General features: G+C 51.6%; 1 protein-coding gene across 5 annotated transcripts in view; it reads right to left on the reverse strand.

The window, feature by feature from the left end:
* The window catches only part of TBC1D5 (TBC1 domain family member 5), a 2,224,639-nt gene that overhangs the window by 1,332,341 nt on the left and 868,129 nt on the right, over positions 1–24,169 (reverse strand). For all 5 annotated transcript variants that reach the window (XM_085630445.1, XM_085630447.1, XM_085630444.1 and 2 more), the window contains one exon: positions 7,791–7,854. In XM_085630445.1, coding sequence (XP_085486571.1) covers positions 7,791–7,854 — 64 coding nt within the window. The remainder of the gene's footprint in view (positions 1–7,790; positions 7,855–24,169) is intronic.

Below are 24,169 nucleotides of genomic sequence, written 5' to 3' on the forward strand. Positions count from 1 at the left end.
CCTTCCATCTGGAAGACCACGCTGACCCAAACTCAAGAGCACTCATTGAAGACTTTGGAAGCCGAGGCCTCACCCAACAAGTAAAAGGGCTTGGCCACATTGCTAGACATCTCCTGAAACCTATTTCCTATTTTTACCAACTTCAGCAACATCGCCATCAGTGAGCCCACACCAGTTCCCTGTACAAACCACACACATCAAGTTCAGCATCCCCATCCTAGTACAACGTGCACACACCACCACCAGACAAGCTCACCAAAACTGGACAAGCATCACTAACAAGGACTGGAACAACGCTCTCAACACCCGCCGACCTGAATACAGCAATAGATTCCCCGAAGCCACCAACAATTTCAAAAATTGGATCACCTTCTGTGCCGACACACCAGCTCTTCTCAATCACAGAAATAGAATGAGTTCCAGACCCCAGGCCAAATAGTATACAGAGGGACTCAGACTGATGAAATGCCACTGCAAACAACTGAAGCGTAAATGGATAATGAGCTAGGACAATGCAGACAGGAGCACGTACAAATCTGCCCTAAGAAGCTACCACCAAAAGATTCCAACCAGCCAACACACCACTCTGGTGGACAGCATTGATGCAAGCACCTACAAAAGTAAAGAAATATTTACCATTGTGAAAGATTTCACCTCACCATCGGTGGCCTCCAACTTGATTACCCCCTTGGAGGACCTCTGCAACAATATCTCTAAATTCTTCGGCAACAAAATCCCCATAATTTACAGCAACTTCAGCCCACAACTGACCCTGACAGACCACGCCAAACACCTCCCAATCTTCTCCAAAGAATCAATGTTAGCCACTTGGCCCATCATCACCACAGAAAAAACGGCAGTCACCATGAACTCCATACACACATGGGCCCCATCGGACTCCAGACCCCCACCATGCCTACTCCAGAGCACTGCAACCCATCAGCCCCATACTCAAACTCATTCTGAATGCCTACACCTCTTCCACGACTGTCCCAGATGCTTGGAAACATGCAACTGTCCTCCCATAGCTGCAGAAACCTTCTACGGATGCTTCAATGCTTGCCAACTATAGACCAATCTCCCTTCATCCATTTATGTCCATGGTCTTAAAGAAAATCATCAAAAGAAACCTCACCAAGTACCTCAATGGCCAACTACTTGACACCACTCAGTCTGGTTTCAGACCCAACCACAACATGGAAACAGCCCTCATTGCTGCTACTGATCACTGCCATGGATAACATCTACATGATTCTGGTCAGAGGAGACACGGCGGCACTCACCCTCCTGGACCCCCCTGCAGCATCTGACAGTCTCCTACGCCATCCTCATCTAATGCCTACACAACATCGGACTCCAAGTACAAGAACTCCAATGGATGTGCTCCTTCCCGATTGGAACGACCAGTCAGTTCACTTGGCACCATACACCTCGGACGCCCAAAACCTAATCTACAGAGATCTACAAGGATCCTCCCTAAGCCTGACCTCCTTCAGATGCACGCATATTCCCTCTAACCAGCATCATCCGCTCTCAAGATATCAATGTCCACTAATACGCCGATGACGCACAACTCATTCTCTCCCTCATAAACAAAACGCCTTGCACTCGATCAAGTTCAGTGCCTGCTAGACTGAAATCACTGACTGGATAAAGACCAACTGTCTAAAGCTAAACACTGACAGACAAGACCGAAATTGTGATCTTCAAGGACTCACATCATCATGGGACTCTACCTAATAGTCAACAGAACTATGATCGACATCCACCCACACCATGAACCTAGGGAGCATCATCGACCGCAAACTCGACATGACCGCCCAAGACAATGCAGTCACTGACTCATGCTTCCACCCTGAAGATGCTGAGAAAGATTTTCAAATGGCTCCCAATCAGCACCAGGAAAGCTGTTACACATGCCCTAGTCACAAGCAAGCTGGGCTATGTTAAAACACTCTATGTCAGGATCAATTAAAAACTCACCAGAATGCCGCAGACCGTTCAGAACTCAGCGGCCAGAATCACTCTCAACGTCCCATGCCGCACTTACATCACCTCACACCTGATGGAGCTCCACAGGCTCCCCATTCACAAACAAGCACAATTCAAACTGCTCACCCACAATTTCAAGGCACTAAATAACACTGACCCAGCATACCTCAACAATCTAATCTGCTTCCACAAACTTTCCAGACACCTCAGCTGTTCCCGACTACTTCTACGAGCAAACATGCCACGCATACTAAAAAACAGATCTAGCGGTTGAGCCTTCTCCTACATCACTGCTAAAGTGTGGAACGACCTGCCGCTACACACAAGAGCCTCTGCCTCCCTTCTTGCATTCCGCAAGAAGCTGATAGCCTGGTTATCAAGTAGTTCCAATAGGCCCTAGGTGTGCCTAGACTTACACCTGCTCAGATCTGCATAGCATAATATAACCGCAAACTAACAGGCTTCAATTAAAACAATGCTCAGCCTGTGGAACCAAGATGGCTTGTGAAAATATCAAGCTTAGTCGCATGGAAGAACAGGCAGCCCTAAATATTCCAGATAATCAAATGCTAGGATGTGTGTATGCTGCAAATACAACAAGGAATGGGGGAGGGAACCAGGGTGGGAGAGGAGGGCAGGGAGCTGACGAGAGCTGGGGAGGGCAGGGAGCTGCGGAGGGCAGGGAGCTGGCGAGAGCTGCAGAGGTCAGGGAGCTGGCGAGAGCTGCAGAGGCCAGGGAGCTGGCGAGAGCTGCAGAGGCCAGGGAGCTGGCGAGAGCTGCAGAGGCCAGGGAGCTGGCGAGAGCTGCAGAGGCCAGGGAGCTGGCGAGAGCTGCAGAGGTCAGGGTGCTGGCGAGAGCTGCAGAGGTTTATTTATTTATTTAATGAGTTTTTATATAGCGCGGACTTTACCCGAAGGTGTCAGAGCGCTTCACAATAGGATCAGTAATGATATACAAGGAGAAAAATTACAAGTGAGCATGTTACAAAATCAAACGTTACGTTCCATGAGGCAATAGTGGCATTTGTGCAAGTATCAGGAGCAAATAAAATACAAGAGGGAGCAAACGATACGTTACAAAAGGAAAAAAAGTGACGTGTGCAGGTTACAAGAGCATACAAAGTACACAGAGGTCAATAAATGGCAGACACTCAAAACACTAAAATAAAAGTTACGTTACATGAGGCAGTGGTGGCCGTTGTGCAAGTATCAAAAGCAAACAAAATACAAGAGGTAACTAACGATACGTTACAAAGGAAAGGAGACGTCTGCATGTTATACAAGAGTGCAAAGTACAAGTAGAGGTATACTACTGCACTAAATGGCAGACACGCAACACACAAAAACACACTGGGAAGGCACTTCTATAGGCATGGAGAACAGAATTTCCTATAACGGCAGGACTTCCTTCAGAAAATAGAGGGCGTAAATTAAATTTGGAAGTGTCTTTGAAGGAGGAGAGCTTTGAGGGCAGATTTGAAGGCCTGAGAAGAGGTGGTGGTCCGGAGATGAGGCGGAAGTGAGTTCCAGATTCTCACCGCATAGCCTGAAAAGGATTGGGCCATCGATCTTTCCTTCTTGAAAGTGGGAGGTTCAAGCAATACATTTTCTGCATTACGTGAAGGTCTGGAGCCTCCGGAGAGTTTCAGTTTATTCGCCAGGTAGCGAGGGGAGGAGGAGTGCAAGGCTTTGTGGGTGATACAGGCAGTCTTGTAGATAGATCTTGCCTCTATGGGAAGCCAACGGAGGGTGGATAAAATGGGTGTGATGTGGTCGCTTCTTTTGGCCCCATAAATGAAACGAGCTGCTGAATGGAGAACGGACTTTAGGGGGGACAGGTGGGTTTTGGGGAGGCCAGTAAGAAGAGAATTGCAGTAGTCCAATCTGGAGAGAACCAGCGATTGGACCAGGGTTTTAAGGTCGTGCTCCGGGAAGAAGCGACGAATCCCCCAAAGAAGTCGCAGTTGGTATCGAGCAGACTTTGCAATGGAATCGATGTGGGAGTGTAGATTGAGTTTTTTGTCGAGTATGACACCAAGGGATTTTGCGCTCTCGACAATGATGGGTTTATTGTTCAGTAGATTAGTCTGATCCATCCATGATTGCACTGGGGGAGGAGAAAGTGATGAGGAGAGGAGGAGGAATTCAGTTTTGGAGGGATTCAGGATCAGTTGATGAGTTAACATCCAGTTTTGAATGGAGTCGAGAGTAGAGCTTAGGAAGGAGAGATCGTGAGTGGAGGCCACTTTAAGATAGATTTGAGTGTTGTCCGCATATAGATGATAATGGATCCCGGATTTACTCAGGAGATTTCCCAAAGGTTCTAAATAGAGATTGAATAGTGTGGGTGCAAGTATAGAGCGAAAGGCTGTTCGCTATTTTGATCATTTGGGATCTATCAGAGAGGAAGGAGGCAAACCATTTAAGCACAGTGCCCTCCATGCCCATTCTCTGTTGAAGAGTGTTAAGGAGAGTGTTGTGATTGACTGTGTCAAAGGCTGCAGAAAGGTCAAGAAGAATTAGAAGACAAGACTCCCCTGAATCGAGTATCCGCAGCGCGTCATCAATCACTAGCAGCAGGGTTGTTTCAGTGCTGCAGTTTTGAATGAAGCCGGACTGGAAAGTGTCAAGAAGATCATTGTCCTTGATATGGCGAGAGAGTTGTTTCGCTACACATTTTTCTGTGATTTTCGCAAGAAAGGGTAGGTTAGTGATGGGACGGTAGTTGTTGAGGTCGTTCGCATCAGCGGTGGGTTTTTTAAGCAGAGGGGTGACCTGTCCATTTTTGAAGGAAACAGGAAGGGAGCCTTGACTGAGGGAGAGGTTGACCAGAGTGGTCCAATAGGAAAGAGAATGGGTATAGAAGTCCATGGCAATGGCACTAGGGATGGGGTCAAGAGAGTGGTTAGAGGGCTTTGTATCGAGGATGCATTTAAGGAGGGCGTCATCAGAGATGGGGTCAAAGTTTTGCCAAATGGTTAAGGATTTGCGCTCCTCTGTAGGGGTAGGATGAATGACCTGATCTACAAGTGATTTCACCATTTTGTCAAAGAATATAGCGAAATCCGCAGCTTTCTTTGTGGAGTCCTCCAATTTGGAGGTTGGGGGAGAGCTGTTAGGGTTCTTGAGGAGGTCGAATAGTTTTTTGGGTCTATTTTTGGCTGAGTCAAGGAGGGATTTGAAGTGCGACGCTTTTTCAAGGAAAATGTGCTTGTGGTACTTGGATCTTGCTGAACGCAGCGTGGCCAAGTTTTCGGTGGAGGGCGCTTGTCTCCATTGTTTCTCAAGGACTCTTAGGTACTTCCTTTCTTCATAGAGGGATTTGTTGAACCAAGGTGCTGAGGGAGTGGGTCTTTTCTTTTTGCTTTGGAGAGGAGCGACATTATTGATTTCGACTGCAAGGACTGTAAGGCATTGGGAGGTGAGTTCGTTAACATCTAGGTCCGGGTCAAGCCTTGGAAGTGATAGCAAGGCAGACTCACAGAGGGTACTGATGTCAATATTTTTAGTGTCACGGAACCAGGAAGTAGCCCTCTTAGGCTGGCCAAGAGTTATAGAGTGTGATAGGTGAAGAGAGAATGGGATGAGGAGGTGGTCAGACCAGTCTACATGAATAGGGGAAGCGATGGACAGCAAGCCTGCTTTAGAGATCACAAGGTCCAGGGTTGAACCCTTAGAGTGTGTTGTTTCAGTGCAGTGTTGGATAAGATCATTTGCAGAGAGGAAGGTGGCCAGCGCATTCACATAGGTGTCTTGAGGCGAGCCCCAGTGGACATTGAAGTCACCCACGAAGATCTGATTGTCACTTTGCGAGTATTGGTCACTGATGCAGTCCGTGAGTTCCTCCATAAACGAAGGGCTGCTACCAGGTGGGTGGTAGATAACATGGAATCTGAGAGGTGAGCGGTGGTGCAATTGAAGCTCAAGAGATAGGCATTCAAAAGTGTGGAAGGAGCTGTTGGGAAGAGCCTTAAGTTGAAGGGAGTTTCTAAAGATGACTGCAACACCTCCCCCAACTTTGTCAAGTCTGTCATTTCTAAGTATAGAATAGCCTGTTGGTACAAGGAGATCAAACATAGAATGAGAGGTATCATTGAACCAGGTCTCTGTGAGGAAGAGCATGTCAATATTGTGCAAGTTGATGGTATCGGAGATTTCAAGTTTGTGTTTTATTGCAGATCTGCAGTTGTGGAGCATACAGTGCAGCTCTGTCGAGACTGTTTTGGTGACGGGGGCACTTGGGCTATGAGGGGTGATGGGGATATTGAACTTGTATGAGGGCGCTCGGGAGGGTTTAGGTGGATGAGTGTTTCTGACAGAGGAGATGGTCGGAATATTGTAGATAGCAGGGTTATTGGGAAGTGAAAGTGGAGGAAGGGAGGCGTTCGAATGCTTGTGTGAATTTGCAGACGCCAGGCTATGCTTAGCTATTATGGGTTGTGGGGGCGAGGTGCATCTCGTGGGAGGGTGAGTGTTTTCCAAAGGAATTGAGGTGTATGGAAAAGTCGAGATCTTGGAGCTTAAAAGTGAAATGGTAGCTTCAAGTTGGGAGATGGAGGTGATTAGAGAGCCTAGCTTATTTTTCAGAGAGAGGAGGCGGGAGCTGGAGAGGTCAGGGTGCTGGCGGGAGCTGCAGAGGTCAGGGTGCTGGCGGGAGCTGCAGAGGTCAGGGTGCTGGCGGGAGCTGGAGAGGTCAGGGTGCTGGCGGGAGCTGGAGAGGTCAGGGTGCTGGCGGGAGCTGCAGAGGTCAGGGTGCTGGCGGGAGCTGCAGAGGTCAGGGTGCTGGCGGGAGCTGCAGAGGTCAGGGTGCTGGCGGGAGCTGCAGAGGTCAGGGTGCTGGCGGGAGCTGCAGAGGTCAGGGAGCTGGCGGGAGCTGCAGAGGTCAGGGAGCTGGCGGGAGCTGCAGAGGGCAGGGAGCTGGCGAGAGCTGCAGAGGGCAGGGAGCTGGCGAGAGCTGCAGAGGGCAGGGAGCTGGCGAGAGCTGCAGAGGGCAGGGAGCTGGCGAGAGCTGCAGAGGGCAGGGAGCTGGCGAGAGCTGCAGAGGGCAGGGAGCTGGCGAGAGCTGCAGAGGGCAGGGAGCTGGCGAGAGCTGCAGAGGGCAGGGAGCTGGCGAGAGCTGGCGAGGGCAGGGAGCTGGCGAGAGTTGCAGGGAGCTGGCAAGAGCTGAAGGGAGCTGGCAAGAGCTGCAGGGAGCTGGAGAGAGCTGCAGGGAGCTGGAGAGAGCTGCAGGGAGCTGGAGAGAGCTGCAGGGAGCTGGAGAGAGCTGCAGGGAGCTGGAGAGAGCTGCAGGGAGCTGGAGAGAGCTGCAGGGAGCTGGAGAGAGCTGCAGGGAGCTGGAGAGAGCTGCAGGGAGCTGGAGAGAGCTGCAGGGAGCTGGAGAGAGCTGCAGCAGGAAGGTAGCTGGAGAGAGCCGCAGAGGGCAGGTAGCTGGAGAGAGCCGCAGAGGGCAGGTAGCTGGCGAGAGCTGCAGAGGGCAGGGAGCTGGAGAAGGCAGGGTGCTGGAGAGAGCTGTAGAGTGCTAAAGTAAAATTGAAGGAGATTTAGAATGACATCAAGGGAAACCTGCTAACAAAGGAAGACTTCATACCCCCCACCCCCCTTACGGGGTGCCTCTGGCCCAGTGGTGCACCGGCATGAAGACAGGTTACCCGGCTCTATGCTGGAAGCCTGACTTCTCAGACAGCATCCTGCCTTTTACATCTGTGCCAAGGGAAAACATGGTGGCTGTCTGACTAAATAAGCAAGAATGCACATTGTAGAGAGGCGCAGATCAGTAGGGCTTCTGCGGGTCCACCTACCTGTATGAGATGAAGGTTCCTCCAGTGTCCGAGGCGGGGTGACTTCTTCTGTCGTCCCCTGTTTCTGTAGAAAAAAAACAGAAAAATGACCTTATCAAAAGTTGTGATTTAAAATGTAGTGGTAAGACTGTTACAGAAAAATCGTGACCAACATGTATTTCTATGTGAAATGCAGTGTACTGCCAGGTCATATTTTTCCACGTTTATCTCGATGACATAAATTACCCCTATTGTTTAAGCATCAACAGTTACTCATACTAAACCTTGCATTCTAACCTTTAAGGCTAATTCCATAACCCATCCCTGACCCCAACTACAAGCCCATCCCCGACACCAACTACAAGCCCATCCCCGACACCAACTACACACCCAGCCCTGGCACAAACTACACACCCAGCCCTGGCACAAACTACACACCCAGCCCTGGCACAAACTACACACCCAGCCCTGGCACAAACTACACACCCAGCCCTGGCACAAACTACACACCCAGCCCTGGCCCCAACTACACACCCAGCCCTGGCCCCAACTACACACCCAGCCCTGGCCCCAACTACACACCCAGCCCTGGCCCAAACTACACACCCAGCCCTGGCCCCAACTACACACCCAGCCCTGGCCCCAACTACACACCCAGCCCTGGCCCCAACTACACACCCAGCCCTGGCCCCAACTACACACCCAGCCCAGGCCCCAACTACACACCCAGCCCTGGCCCCAACTACACACCCAGCCCTGGCCCCAACTACACACCCAGCCCTGGCCCCAACTACACACCCAGCCCTGGCCCTAACTACACACACAGCCCTGGCCCTAACTACACACACAGCCCTGGCCCTAACTACAAACCAATCCCTGATCCAACCTACAAACCGATCCCTGACCCAAACTACAAACCCAGTCCTGATCTTAACTACAAACCCATCCCTGATCTTAACTACAAACCCATCCCTGATCCAAACTACAAACCCATCCCTGATCCAAACTACAAACCCATCCCTGATCCAAACTACAAACCCATCCCTGATCCTAACTACAAAAGCATCCCTGATCCTAACTACAAAAGCATCCCTGATCCTAACTACAAAAGCATCCCTGATCCAAACTACAAACCCATCCCTGACCCAAACTACAAACCCATCCCTGACCCAAACTACAAACCCATCCTTTAACCAAACTACAAACCCATCCTTTAACCAAACTACAAACCCATCCCTGACCCAAACTACTGACCCAAACTACAAACCCATCCCTGACCCAAACTACTGACCCAAACTACAAACCCATCCTTTAACCAAACTACAAACCCATCCCTGATCCAAACTACAAACCCACCAAGAGAATTATTGTTTGATTAACACGATTTGTGTCTTATTCGTTTTATCTTTTGGTACATGCGAGGCTGTCTCAGACACAATTTTCCATTGGAAAAAAAAATGTGTGACTTAATGGTGATTATAGGGGTACCTATTCCTTTGCACGTACCAGTTGCACCATCCCAAGAGACCAACAGGATCTCTCTGCTGCACCTAGAGCAGCGCAGAGAAAGCACCGAGGCAGGGCAGTCGCTATGGGTGGGCGTGGGGGACAACACTGATGCCATGTGGGTGAATAGATGAGCCTCTCTGAAACTGTGGCCTCGCACCCACATGCCAGCTAGGAGGAGGAGGGTGAGCGTAAAGCCCATCTCGCCCACTGAGGTTGGCAGCCCACAGGTGGGGAGGCACCTTGAGATGCTCGCTTACAGCCTTGAAAGCCTCTGGAAGGTCCAGGTTCCGTCACATGTTGCCCCCTCCAAGCCATACCATGAGCTGCAGAAGAGGCAGGAGGGCAGGAAAGCCCCAGTGAGTGTTTATTGCAGAGGCACGAACCCAACCCTGCGCCGGTCTGTCCAGCCTTGGGACATGGTGCCCCTCCCAGGACCTCCATGGGGGCAGCAATGGATCCATAAGCCATGGAGCAAGGAGGGAATCTGGACTCCATTGCCCATGGTTTGATAGTGTGCCCTGGTGCAACAGCACCTGCTGAACTGTTGATGGCTAAGCTGAGACGTCGTGTAGAGGGGTGGGAGGAAGCCGGAAGCAGGCCCTGCACATCTGCTCCGCTAAAACAACAACAAACTCCAATCTGCAGGACAGGGTGGCATCGGCACTGCATGGAGGCCCAGGGGAGGCCCAGGGGAGGCCCAGGGGAGGCCGGCTGCCCCATCATGAAGAGCTGCGCTGACTCAGCGCCGCGCCTCTTTCAGGGGCATTTGAGTTCTTCAAAGTTCATAAAATACCTCGCGATTCCTACAGATGTATTCATAATCGGAGGCAATCCCTGCCCACTATTTGCGACTTGCGCACCATGGGTTCATCTGGAGCCAATCTTGGTCATTTAGATGAACTCCAGACGCAAACACAGAAACCAGGGCGCAGCTCTGCGCTCAGCCAGGGCCGCTCTCCCTGGCGGAGCCTGACGCACATGGAAGGACACGCATGGGCCTTACTTAACCACACATGGGAGGATATGCAGGGTCCTTACCTCCCCAGACACGGACGCATGGAAAGACATGCAGGGTCCTTACCTCCCAAGACACACATGCATGGAAGGACATGCAGGGTCTTTACTTCTCCAGAGACACGCACGCATGGAAGGACATGCAGGGTCCTTACCTCCCCAGACACGCACGCATGGAAGGACAAGCAGGGTCCTTACCTCCCCAGACACGCACACATGGAAGGACATGCAGGGCTCCAGACACGGACGCATGGAAGGACTTGCAGGGACCGCATGGAAGGACTTGCAGGGTCCGCATGGAAGGACTTGCAGGGTCCGCATGGAAGGACATGCAGGGTCCGCATGGAAGGACATGCAGGGTCCTTACCTCACCAGACACGCACGCACTGAAGGACATGCAGGGTCCTTACCTCACCAGACACGCACGCACTGAAGGACATGCAGGGTCCTTACCTCCCAGACACGAATGCATGGAAAGACATGCAGGGTCCTTACCTACCAAGACACGCACACATGGAAGGACATATAGGGTCCTTACTTCTCCAGAGACACGCATGCATGGAAGGACATGCAGGGTCCTTACTTCTCCAGAGACACGCACGCATGGAAGGACATGCGGGGTCCTTACCTCCCAAGACACGCACGCATGTTGTGCCAGTGAGGAAGGTGATGGCGGATCCTGCCGCCCACTGGCAACTGGTGGCCCTGAAAAGTCAGACTAGAAAGGTTTGGAGGCTGCTGCAGGGGGTGCATTGGTGGACTGGCCCGCCAGCTGACCCCCAGACCCGCTACACCACGTGCCACCCAACGGCTGGGTAGCCTGCGTGGGTCTGTGGGTCTGGGTGGAACATGGTTGGGCACCCCTTCCGTAGCCACGAGAAGTGGCAGCGAGGTCAAATGACCTGGCCATGGTCCTAGAGTCCATGAAGCGCTTGTGCACGTTGTCCGCCTTGTCTCCAAAAAGGCGACTGCCATCATAGGGCATGTCCAAATGTGTGGATTGGACATCCAGAGAAACCAGGTGTAGCGCCTCAGGGCTACCAACGTGGAAACCATCCTACCCAGTGAGTCGGCGATATTCAGCCCACACCGGATGGCGAACTTAGCTGCGTCTCGATCCTCAGCAACAGCGCGGGTGAGCATTACCCGGACCTCCTCCAGGCACTGTTGCAGCACTTACCCGGCCGTGTCCCACACCATGTGTGTAGAACGGCCCAAGACACATGCAGTGTTCACCGACCACAGCCCTAAGTTGGCGGAAGAAAACATCTTCCCATGATGGTCCAGCTTCTTGGATTCTCTATCTGGGGAGGCAGTAGGGAATGTGCCCTTTGAGGACGAGGCTTGGTTTACCAAGCTCTCAGGGGTAGGGTGTTAGGAGAGGAAAAGTGGATCGCCCGGGACCGGGCGGTGGTGTCGGGCAATCATTCTGTCCACAGGAGCCCCTGTGCTGGGCTTGGACCAAGTGCCCAGAAGGACATTAGTGACAGACTAGTTAAAAGGCAGCAGGGGCTCCAAAGAGGCTACTGCTGGCTGAAGCACTTCAGTCAGGAGGTCAGTCCTGACTGTCACCGTAGGAAGCTCAAAGCCCAAGGCCTCAGCCATCCTAAGCAACAACACAGCGTAGGAAGCTCCCTCCTCCGTAGCCACGGTAGGGGAAGAAAGCATACCAAGGTCTGGAGAGGTATCCAGACTACTGGCATCACCCAAATCCTCTCACCAGTCTGGCTCCTCAAGTTGGTCTGCTAGAGGGTCAACAGATCCCTCCCAGTCCTCCTCACCCTCTTCTGGCTGCAATTCAGGGTGGTAGGGAATGCCAAGGATGAACGGCGGTACAAAAGTACCCTCTGGCACCATTATCGACATTGGTCTGGAGCCGGGTCCAAATTGAGGGTGAGGCTGGAGTCGATGCTGGTTGGGGGCACAACCATCGTCGGGGGTGTCATAACTGGAATTGGTGCAGGGGAAGGTACAGTAAGGTCAACTGAATCCGATCCGGATCCAGGCCTGGATCCTTGGGGACCCTGTGGCGCCGATGCTGGAGCCGCTGGCATCAGAGGCGCAGGGGCCCCAGCTGAGTAGGAGATGTAGGTGTGCAGGTAGAGCTCTGCGAGTGAGAAGGTGTAGGTGTGCAGGTACCGCTCCATGAGTGAGAAGACGTAGGTGTGTAGGTAGAGCCCCGGGAGTGAGAAGATCTAGGTATATAGGTAGGGCTCTGAAAGTAAGATGCAGGCAGAGCTCCTTGTGTTAGAAAATGCAGGCAGAGCAGCTTTAATGAGAAGATGTAGGTAGAGCTCCACAAGTGAGAAGATGTAGGTAGAGATCCGTGAGTGAGAAGATGGAGGTAGAGATCCGTGAGTGAGAAGATGGAGGTAGAGATCTGTGAGTGAGAAGATGGAGGTAGAAATCCATGAGTGAGAAGATGGAGGTAGAGCTCTGTGGGTGAGAAGGTGTAGCTATGTAGGTAGAGCTTCATGGGTGAGAAGATGTAGGTGTGTAGGTAGAGCCCTGCGAGTGAGAAGGTGTAGGTGTGCAGGTATGAAGTGAGATGTAGGCATGTAGGCAGAGTTTCATAAGTGAGAAGATGTAGGTGTGCAGGTAGAGCTCCGCGAGTGAGAAGGCGTAGGTGTGCAGGTACCGCTCCATCAGTGAGAAGATGTAGGTATGTAGGTAGGGCGCTGAAAGTAAGAGGATGTAGGTAAAGCTCATTGAGTGAGAAGATGTAGGTAGAGCTCAGTGGGTGAGAAGATGTAGATAGGTAGGTAGAGCTTCACTGGTGAGAAGATGTAGGTATGTAGGCAGAGCTCCACAAGTGAGAAGGTGTAGGTGAGCAGGTAGAGCTCCGCGAGTGAGATGTAGGTATGTAGGCAGAGCTTCACAAGTGAGCAGATGTAGGTGTGCAGGTTGCCCTCCATGAGTGAGAAGGTGCAGGTGTGCAGGTAGTGCTCCATGAGTGAGAAGATGTCGGTAGAGCTACAGGAGTGAGAAGATGCAGGTATAGCTCCGAAAGTAAGAAGATGCAGGTAGAGCTCCGTAAGTGAGAATATGTAGGTAGAGCTGCTTGAGTGCGAAGATATAGTTGGAGCACAACAAGTGAGAAGATGTAGGTAGAGATCCGTGAGTGAGAAGATGTAGGTAGAGCTCCGCAAGTGAGAAGGTGTAGGTGTGCAGGTAGAGCTCCGCGAGTGAGAAGGTGTAGGTGTGCAGGTAGAGCTCCGCGAGAAAGAAGATGTAGGTGTGCAGGTAGAGCTCAGCAAGTGAGGTGTAGGTGTGCAGGTGGAGCTCCACGAGTGAGAAGATGTAGGTAGAGATCTGTGAGTGAGAAGATGTATGTAGAGTTCCATGAGTGAGAAGATGGAGGTAGAGCTCTGTGGGTGAGAAGGTGTAGATATGTAGGTAGAGCTTCACGGGTGAGAATATGTAGGTGTGCAGGTAGAGCTCCGCGAGTGGGAAGCGGTAGACATGCAAGTAGAGTTCAGTGAGTCAGAAGATGTAGGTAGAGCTCTGCGAGAGGGAAGATGTGGGAATGTGGGTAAAGCTCCACGACTGAGAAGATGTAGATATGTAGGTAGAGCTTCATGGGTGAGAAGATGTAGGTGTGCAGGTAGAGCTCCGACGAGAAAGAAGATGTAGGTGTGTAGGTAGAGCTCCGCGAGTGAGAAGGTTTAGATATGTAAGCAGAGTTCAGTGACTCACAAGATGTAGGTAGAGCCCTGCGAGAGAGAAGATTTAGGTGTGCAGGTACGAAGTAAGATGTAGGTATGTAGGCAGAGTTTCAGAAGTGAGAAGATGTAGGTGTGCAGGTAGAGCTCCGCGAGTGAGAAGATGTAGGTAGGGCTCTGAAAGTAAGAAGATGTAGGTAAAGCTCAGTGAGTGAGAAGATGTAGGTAGAGCTACGTGAGTGAGAAGATGTAGGTAGAGCTCTGTGGGTGAAAAGATGTAGATATGTAGGTAGAGCTTCACTGGTGAGAAGATGTAGGTATGTAGGCAGAGCTCCACAAGTGAGAAGGTGTAGGTGAGCAGGTAGAGCTCCGTGAGTGAGATGTAGGTCTGTAGGCAGAGCTTCACAAGTGAGCAGATGTAGGGGTGCAGGTTGCCCTCCATGAGTGAGAAGATGTAGGTGCGCAGGTAGCGCTCCATGAGTGAGAAGATGCAGGTATGGCTTCAAAAGTAAGAGAATGTAGGTAGATCTCCTTGAGTGAGAATATGTAGGTAGAGCTGCTTGAGTGAAGATATAGGTAGAGCTCAACAAGTGAGAAGATGTAGGTAGAGATCCGTGAGTGAGAAGATGTAGGTAGAGCTCCGTGAGTGAGAAGATGTAGGTAGAGCTCCGCGAGTGAGAAGATGTAGGTAGAGATCCATGAGTGAGGAGATGTAGGTAGAGATCCATGAGTGAGGAGATGTAGGTAGAGTTCTGTGGGTGAAAAGGTGTAGACGTGTAGGTAGAGCTTCATGGGTGAGATGATGTCAGTATGCAGGTAGAGCTCCGCAAGTGAGAAGGTGTAGGTGTGTAGGTAGAGCTCCGTGAGAAAGAAGATGTAGGTGTGGAGGTAGAGCTCCGTGAGTGAGAAGATGTGTGAATGTGGGTAAAGCTCCACGAATGAGAAAATGTAGATGGAGCACTGTTAGTGAGAAGATGTAGATATGTAGGCAGAGCTTCACAGGTGAGAAGATGTAGGTGTGCAGGTAGAGCTCCATGAGTGAAATGTAGGTATGTAGGCAGAACGTCACAAGTGAGAAGATGTAGGTGTGCAGGTAGAGCTTCGTGAGTGAGATGTATGTAGGCAGAGCTCCACGGGTGAGAAGATGTAGGTGTCCAGGTAGAGCTTCGTGAGTGAGATGTATGTAGGCAGAGCTCCACGGGTGAGAAGATGTAGGTGTGCAGGTAGAGCTCTGCTAGTGAGTGTGAGAAGTTGGCCTGATATATGATGTCACTAATTCTAGTGTACACCTTGTATCAGTCCAAACAACCCTTATGGTGATTGGTTGTAAAGTCAACCTTATAGACCAGCTATCCTAGTGGTAGCATGGACAAGAGCAGTATTAAGCTAAACTCTGTATGGCATGTGAAGCCAGCTGTTATACCATATGTAATCCCTTGAATACCAAATGAAAGGACACCACAACAGATATATATAAAAATAGAATGTATTTATTCTAGTCAAACCCTCAGCACTCTATGAGATTCGAGGTAAGTACAACACAGTCTTATTTAAGCATACATTAAGTCACACAGGTAAGTAATACAGTTAGGCCCTAGGGGCCACGCAAACCATATACTAAGTAAGTGGTATAAGAACCACTGTCACGAACACAGGATAGGCCTAGGGAATCGCTGGGGCTACACTATACTACCAAAGGTTAGGAAGTGGGAGGCCCACGGGATTCAGGTGCAGAGTGGAAACACTCACGCGTAATGCGTAAAATTCGATAGAAATAGTAGTGATTAGAATTTAACAGTTTTAGGACACTTCTGGAATAGCTAGGAAGTCGAGACTTGGAAACTAGACCCTAGGATAGTCAATACCCTTGTGAGCACCGAAGTACCCAAGTTACCTAGCCCACGGGCTGCGGGTGCATAGGTGTGAACTTGCGTCGGGTTTCGTCGTGGACTTCTATGGATGCCTGAAGGAAAGTTGCTGACAGGCAGTCAGTGAAGAGTGTCCGGTGGATCCCAAGGTGGGGATCAAGAAGGAAGGAACCTGCAAGCAGAAGGGACAGAGTCTAGGTCACCAGCCAGGAGCCGGGAAGGAACCAGGCGATGTCGTGAAGATGCAGGTGAAGAGGTGAAGCTTGTCGCAGCAGCCACGGGTACCAGGAGACGTCGAGGACGACCAGGACCAGGAGGTGAGCTGTCCCACGAAGGATCTTGCTGTCGGCGGCGTCGGAGTCGAGTCAGGACCCAACAAGCCTTGGCAAGCGGAACCCACGCAGGATGGAGGACTTGCTTCTGGTGCAGACCAGGAAGGTCTGGGGTGCTTCTCTTTCACAGAGGAGCGGGTGCCAGTCTGGAGGAGCCGGACCAGCAAGTTGAAAGTAAAGGTTCGTCGTCACGGAGGCTACCAGCCAACGGGCCAGCAACCGGACAACACGTCGAGCAACACAGGTGCAGAAGGGCCCCACGCAGAACACGTGAAGTGTGGGGAGCCGATCTTCTTTGCAGATGGTGCTCGGGAGTGGGGCTTCTCAATTCCCCAAGCACAGCCTCGAGGAAGCCTCAGAAGTCGCGCTAGTCAGTTACTAGCCACTTTTCCCAAGTCGCCGGTCCCACGTCCCTCGTCGCCTCCACGGATCTCAGCTTCGCTGGAGATGTGGATCTGGTTCAGAGGTGTCTGGAAGTCTCGGCGCTGGTCAGTCTCTGCAGTCGTCCCTCGTAGGATTCAGTCGCAAAGCAAGCAGCGGTCGCTGGATGGTGCCTGGTTGCCCAGGGTGGTCACTCCTTGGCCACAAGGGAGATTTCTTCAGTCTTCTTCCTGAGGTCGAATGTCGAAGGTCCAGAGTTTCTGTTCAAGTTGCAGATTCAGGATAATCTAATTTAGCAGGGCTCAGCTACCTACTGATATACTGGGCTAGTGGGCTGGGCTACCTGCAAGGTCCCTCCTATGGGTGGGACCAGGAAGGGGAGTGGTTACACCCCCTTTCCTTTTTCCAGTTTCGCGCCAGAGCTGGGGCTGGAGTGCCCCAGCGCCGGTTTGAACTGGACTATGCATGGGACACCTTGTGTGCCCCAGGCAGTGTCTAATTTCTTTCATCCCTCCCTGCCCCAATACACTAAATCCTGTCTGGGGTGGTGCTCGCACCTCCCAAGGCAGGAAACCTATTGTCCAAGCCTCCCTCGCTGGAAGGACTCCCAGCAGCAGGAGGTCAGACTTGTGTCTGTGGCAGCAGCATCCATTTTATGATGCTGGGGCTCTGGTTAACTTTAACCGGGTAAGTAGGTTTCAACATGTCTTCTCCCTCTAGAAGGGAGGAATAATATCCTCATTGCCAGAAATGGTATGGGGGTATTATTCCAAAGTGTTAGACACCTTACACGACATGTTTTGATAAAGCCAAACCATAGTTACCATAACCGTTTAAGATTATAAGGTACTTTAAGAGTATATGGTAGGCTATATCATAGAACAGCTATAAGGACAGGGTTCCAAAAGCTGCAGACAGGCTCAGGTCATGCTAGAGCACCATCTCACGTTACCACGCACTCTGCCTCCAGGATTGTTAAGGCCTGCCATAGGAGTGGCTGATAGGTACACATGTGTCTATATATAAGGTAGGTATAGGAATACTACACCTAAGCAAGGAGTGATTACACAACCTTGCCCCAGCTGAGTGATCAGCCAGTTGTGTCATAATGGAAGGCCAGGCCAGGGGTGGCATAATACATGCTGCAGCCCCTGGTAGGCCTAGGGTACACCTATGCCCTGTGTACCTAAGGTACACTGTACAGGGGCCAATAAGGTGATCCTAACCAATTGGGTTATGCACCTAAAGTACATAGTATAAATTTAGAGAGAGAACAGCTGGGCTGTGGGTCTGATTAGCAGGCCCACAGCCACATCTAAGTCGAAAACCAGTGAAGCAAAAGCAAAAAGTGGGGGTGAACATAGAAAGCAGACCCTACTCTCCTACAGTGAGACAGTGTAGGTGTGCAGGTAGGGCTCCGCAAGTGAGAAGGTGTGGGTGAGCAGGTAGAGCTCTGTGAGTGAGATGTAGGTATGTAGGCAGAGCTTCACAAGTAAGGTGGAGTTGGTGTGCAGGTAGAGCTCCACGAGTGAGATGTAGGTGTGTAGGCAGAGCTTCACAAGGGAAAAGATGTAGGTGTGCAGGTAGAGCTCCACGAGTGATAAGATGTAGGTAGAGCTCCACGAGTGAGAAGATGTAGGTAGAAATCCATGAGTGAGAAGATGTAGATATGTATGAGGTGCTCTGGAAGTCAGAAGATGTAGAATGTAGGGACAGCTCTGCGAGTGAGAAGATGCAGGTAGAGTTCTGCGAGTGAGAAGATGCTGGTAGAGCTCCACGAGTGAGAAGATGGAGGTAGAGTTCCACGAGCGAGAAGATGGAGGTAGAGCGCCGCGAGTGAGAGGATATAGGTAGAGCTCAGAGAGTGAGAAGATATAGGAATGTGGGTAGAGCAGGGAGAACAATCCACGGCTGAGTGTGGGAAGTTGAAAAAAAGAGAATGCTATCAGATGATAAAGCATTGCACAAGACAGGTCTAAGCTCTGCAAAACCCCAAAACAATGTTCTTGTTTGTAATAACTTTAGCCCCTTTGTCTTTTTAGCCAACAGAAAAGTGGGTCTGAGCCTAGCTGGCAATGTGCAGCAAGGATGGTGCAGCTAGGGCCTAGCAGGCAATGTGCAGCAAGGGCCTAGATGGCAATGTGCAGCAAAGGCAGTGCGGTCAGTGCGGCAAGGGCCTAGCTGACAAGGTGGAGCAAGAGGGATGCAGCAAGGGCCTAGCTGGCAATGGACAGCAAGGGCGGTGCAGCAAGGGCCTAGCAGGTAATGTGCAGTAAGGGCAGTGCAGCAAGGGCCTAGCTGGCAATGTGCAGCAAGGGCAGTGCAGCATGGGTCTAGCTGACAATAGACAGCAAGGGCAGTGTAGCAAGGGCCTAGCTGGCAATGTGCAGGAAGGGCAGTGCAGCAAGGGCCTAGCTGGCAATGTGCAGCAAGGGCCTAGCTGGCAATGTGCGGCAAGGGCCTAGCTGGCAATGTGCGGCAAGGGCCTAGCTGGCAATGTGCGGCAAGGGCGTTACGGCAAGAGCCTAGGTGGCAATGGACAGCAAGGGCAGTGTGGCAAGGGCCTAGCAGGCAATGGACAGCAAGGATGGCGCAGCAAGGGCCTAGCTGGCAATGGACAGCAAGGGCGGTGCAGAAAGGGCCTAGCCTGCAATGTGCAGCAAGGGCAGTGCAGAAAGGGCGGTGCAGAAAGGGCCTAGCTGGCAATGTGCAGCAAGGGCCTAGCTGGCAATGTGCAGGAAGGGCGTTACGGCAAGAGCCTAGCGGGCAGTGTGGCAAGGGCCTAGATGGCAATGTGCAGCAAGGGCAGTGCAGCAAGGGCGGTGTGGCACGGGCCTAACTGGCAATGGACAGCAAGTGCGGTGTAGCAAGGGCCTAGCTGGCAATGGACAGCAAGGGCGGTGCAGCAAGGGCCTACTTGGCAATGGACAGCAAGGATGGTGCAGCAAGGGCCTAGCTGGCAATGTGCGGCAAGGGCGGTGCGGCAAGGGCCTATCTGGCAGTGCAGCAAGGGCCTAGATGGCAATGTGCAGCAAGGGCGGTGCAGCAAGGGCCTGGCTGGCAATGTGTGCAAGGGCGGTGCAGCAAGGGCCTAGCTGGCAAAGTGGAGCAAGGGCAATGCAGCAAGGGCCTAGATGGCAATGTGCAGCAAGGACGGTACAGCAAGGGCCTAGCTGGCAATGGACAGCAAGGAGGGTGTGGCAAGGGCCTAGATGGCAATGTGCAGCAAGGGAGGTGCAGCAAGGGAGGTGCAGAAAGGGCAGAGGCGCCAGGGCCCACTACACACCGGTTATGTCTGATTCTTACAATCCCCCTGGGGCGGTGGGCCTCTTACTCGAGCTCCTTACAACACCACGGACCCAGCTGTAGTTTTTCTTTCAAACTGCGCGTAACTCCCCTAAAGGACCCGCCTGCAAAGGCAGCTATGGGCTGTTTAAAACCCCAACAGTATGCCATGTGAGCATTGTAGGGGAAGGGAACACACTAGTGGAGACGTTACGGCATGACCTCATGCCATGATCCTTTAGAGTCATTTTCTCTCTGGATTTCCCTTCTCTTTTTGAAACTCAGGAGCAGTAACATTGTCGTGGTGTCACCAGGGATTTAAGTGGAAGCTTTTTCAATAATATACAAGTCATAGTTGCTGCTTATTTACCTTATGCAACTAACAGCCATTGACAAAGCTAATAGTCCTGACTTGTTGTAGGTATGATGTTACGTGTTGTATCATATCTGGATGCAGACAAACAGCAAAATACAAGTCGGGCGGCACACTATGCTAAAACACAGATGTTTAGTTTAGGTGTGTTAAGCCACGCCCTTAATTACATTGGACGCGCCCCTGTGCGAGACGCCCGACCCTGACCCCCCCCCCCCCCCCAAGTATTTTCACCCCACTTAAAGGCCTGGTTGTACCGCTACTTGTGTGCATATAACAGGTGAAGAGGAGGCGGGGAGCCCGTGCTGCTCCGGTGTGTGTGGCCCCCCTCCCCCCAACTCAGTTCACTGGGACCTGGAACGCGCGTGCTGACGCAGTACTAACACCCGAGGAGACCTGTGCTACTACCGACGACCGGGAGAGGGCACCTAAGAGTTGAGAATGAAGTATCAGAAGCGGGTTTAGGAAATTTATGTTTCTCGAATCTGCTGCGTGTAACCAGCGCTGAGCACTTTATTAGCTCCCAGGCATCAGGCCTCTTGGCGCTTTACAAACCGGGCATTTACTTTTGCTGATCAATCTGAATGTTTGAACTGAGCCGGTGCTCAGTACCTACGTTTCTTTAATTTGAAAGGGAGTGTACCAGCACGTCTCTGCGGGGGCTCAATACCTAAAAGGAGGGAGTACCGGTGCTCTCCATCAGTACTGTGGGAGAGTGACTACCATCACTTCCATGTACGGAGGTTTGGTTTGCATATTCAATTTCGTTGTGTGTCAAATCGAGGCTTAAAATATTCATCTGCACTTCAGCCAAAACTAAAATATATCTAGTATGCCTCTTCCGATCTTTTAATATTTACAGTGGCGGAGCATTTCACAGAGACACGGCCAGCCCTTGGAGTAGGAGCCTGGCCTCAGCCATGGCCAGTCCCTGGAGGAGGAGCCTGGCCTCAGCCACTACCAGCCAATGGAGAAGGAGCCTTGCCTCAGCCAAGGCCAGCCTATAGAGAAGGAGTCTGGCCTCAGCCAAGGCCAGCCCTTGGAAGGAGACCCTGGCCTCAGCCAAGGCCAGCCCGTGGAAGAGGAGCCTGTCCTCAGCCAAGGCCAGCCTATGGAGAAGGAGCCTGTCCTCAGCCAAGGCCAGCCTATGGAGAAGGAGCCTGTCCTCAGCCAAGGCCAGCCTATGGAGAAGGAGCCTGGCCTCAGCCAGCCAATGGAGAAGGAGCCTGGCCTCAGCCACGGCCGCCCTTGGAGGAGGAGACTGGCCTCAGCCACGGCCAGCCCTTCGAGGAGGAGCCTGGCCTCAGCCACGGCCGCCCTTGGAGGAGGAGACTGGCCTCAGCCACGGCCAGCCCTTGGAAGAGCCTGGCCTCAGCCACGGCCAGCCAATGGAGAAGTAGCCTGGTCTCAGCCACGGCCAGCCCTTGGAGGAGGAGACGGGCCTCAGCCACGTCAACACCTGGATAAGGAGCCTGGCCTCAGCCCCAGCTGGCCTTAAAGGAGGAGCCTGGCCTCAGCAACAGTGAGCACCTGGAGAGGGGGCCTGGCCTCAGCTAGGACCAGCCCTTGGAGAAGGAGCCTGGCCAGCCCTCGGAGAAGAAGCCTGGCCAGCCCTCGGAGAAGAAGCCTGGCCAGCCCTCGGGGAAGGAGCCTGGCCAGCCCTCGGGGAAGGAGCCTGGCCAGCCCTCGGGGAAGGAGCCTGGCCAGCCCTCGGGGAAGGAGCCTGGCCAGCCCTCGGGGAAGGAGCCTGGCCAGCCCTCGGGGAAGAAGCCTGGCCAGCCCTCGGGGAAGGAGCCTGGCCAGCCCTCGGGGAAGGAGCCTGGCCAGCCCTCGGGGAAGGAGCCTGGCCAGCCCTCGGGGAAGGAGCCTGGCCAGCCCTCGGGGAAGGAGCCTGGCCAGCCCTCGGGGAAGGAGCCTGGCCAGCCCTCGGGGAAGGAGCCTGGCCAGCCCTCGGGGAAGGAGCCTGGCCAGCCCTCGGGGAAGGAGCCTGGCCAGCCCTCGGGGAAGGAGTAGAAGCCTGACAGGGCTAACCCACTGGAGAACTAAGCTGGTCTCAGCCAGTGATCACCCTTAGAGAAAAGCCCTGTTCCAGAAACCAATCATCAGATTGTGACATCACTCCAGAAACAAGACACCTGGCTACAATATCACTCCAGAACCCAGGTGCGAGACTGCAACATCCCTATAGAAAGAATACATTGGGCTGTGATATCACTCCTGAAAATAACGCAATGTCTAGCTGCAACATTACTGCAGAAATGATTTGTTAGCTTATGACATCACTCTAGAAACTGGGGTGAGACTAGCATCCAATTAGAAACTAGGCATCAGACTAGCATCCCTCTAGAAACTAGGCGTCACACTAGCATCCCTCTAGAAACTAGGTGTCACACTAGCATCCCTCTAGAAACTAGGCAGACTAGCATCCCTCTAGAAGTAAGTGTCAGATTAGCATCCCTCTATAAACTGTGTGTCAGACTAGCAACCCTCTAGAATTAGGCGGCAGACTAGCATCCCTCTATAGAAACTAGGCATCAGACTAGCATTCCTCTATGGAAACTAGACATCAGACTAGCATACCTCTATAGAAACTAGGCGTCAGACTAGCATCTCTCCAGACACCAGGGATCATACTAGCATCCCCACTAGAAACTAGGCATCTGACTATCATCCCTCAAGAAACCTTTGGTCAGACTAGCATACTTCTAGAAACTAGGCGTCAGACTAGCATCTCCTTTGAAACTAGGCATCAAACTAGCCTTCCTCTAGAAACTAGGCGTCAGATTAGCATCCCTTTAGGAACTAGGCATTAGATTAGCATCTCTTTAGAAACTAGGCATCAGACTAGCATCCCTCTAGAAACCTTCGGTTAGACTAGCATCCCTTTAGAAACTAGGCATCGGATTAGCATCCCTCTAGAAACTAGGCATCCATCTAGCACACCTCTAGAAACTAGGCATCAGACTGTCATTCTTCTAGAAACTAGGTGTCAGATTAGCATCCCTCTATAAACTAGGCGTCATACTAGCATTCCTCAAGAAACCTTAGGTCAGGCTAGCATCCCTCTAGAAATTAGGGGTCAAACTATCATCTCTCTAGAAACCTTAGGTCAGGCTAGCATACTTCTAGAAACAAGGCATCAAACTAGCAACCTGCTAGAAATTAGGCATCAAATTAGCATCCCTCTAGAAACTAGGAATCAGATTAGCATCCCTCTAGGAACTAGGCGTCGGACTAGCATACCTCTAGAAACTGGACGTCAGGTTAGCATCGCTCTAGAAACTAGGCATTAGATTAGCATACCTCTAGAAACTAGGCATTGGATTAGCATATTTCTAGAAACTATGCATCAGACTAGCATCCCTCTAGAAACTGGACGTCAGGTTAGCATCGCGCTAGAAACTAGACATTAGATTAGCATCCCTTTAGAAACTAGGTGTCTGCCTAGAATCCCTCTAGAAACTAAGTGTCAGATTATCATCCCTCTATAGAAAATAGGCATCAGACTAGCATCCTTCTATAGAAACTAGGCCTCAGACTAGCATCCCTCTAGAAAACAGGAGTCAGGCTACCATCCCTCTAGAAACTAGGCGTCACACTAGCATCCCTCTAGAAACCTTGGATCAGACTAGCATCCCTGCTAGAAACTAGGCGTAAGACTATCATTCCTCTAGAAACCTTAGGTCAGTAGCATACTTCTAGAAACTAGGCATCAAACTAGCATACCGCTCGAAACTAGGCATCAAACTAGCATCCCACCAGAAACTAGGCATCCGATTAGCATCCCTTTAGAAACTATGCATCAGATTAGCATCCCTTTAGAAACTATGCTTCAGACTAGCACCGCTCTAGAAACTAAGCATCAGATTAGCACCTCTAGAATTTAGGTGTCAGACTAGCATCCCTCTAAAAACCTGAGGTCAGGCTAGCATCCCTCTAGAAACTAGGTGTCCGACTAGCATCCCTCTAGAAACTA

This window comes from Triturus cristatus, chromosome 10 (genome assembly GCF_964204655.1).
Source record: "Triturus cristatus chromosome 10, aTriCri1.1, whole genome shotgun sequence".
In the NCBI taxonomy this organism is placed as follows: Eukaryota; Metazoa; Chordata; class Amphibia; order Caudata; family Salamandridae; genus Triturus; species Triturus cristatus.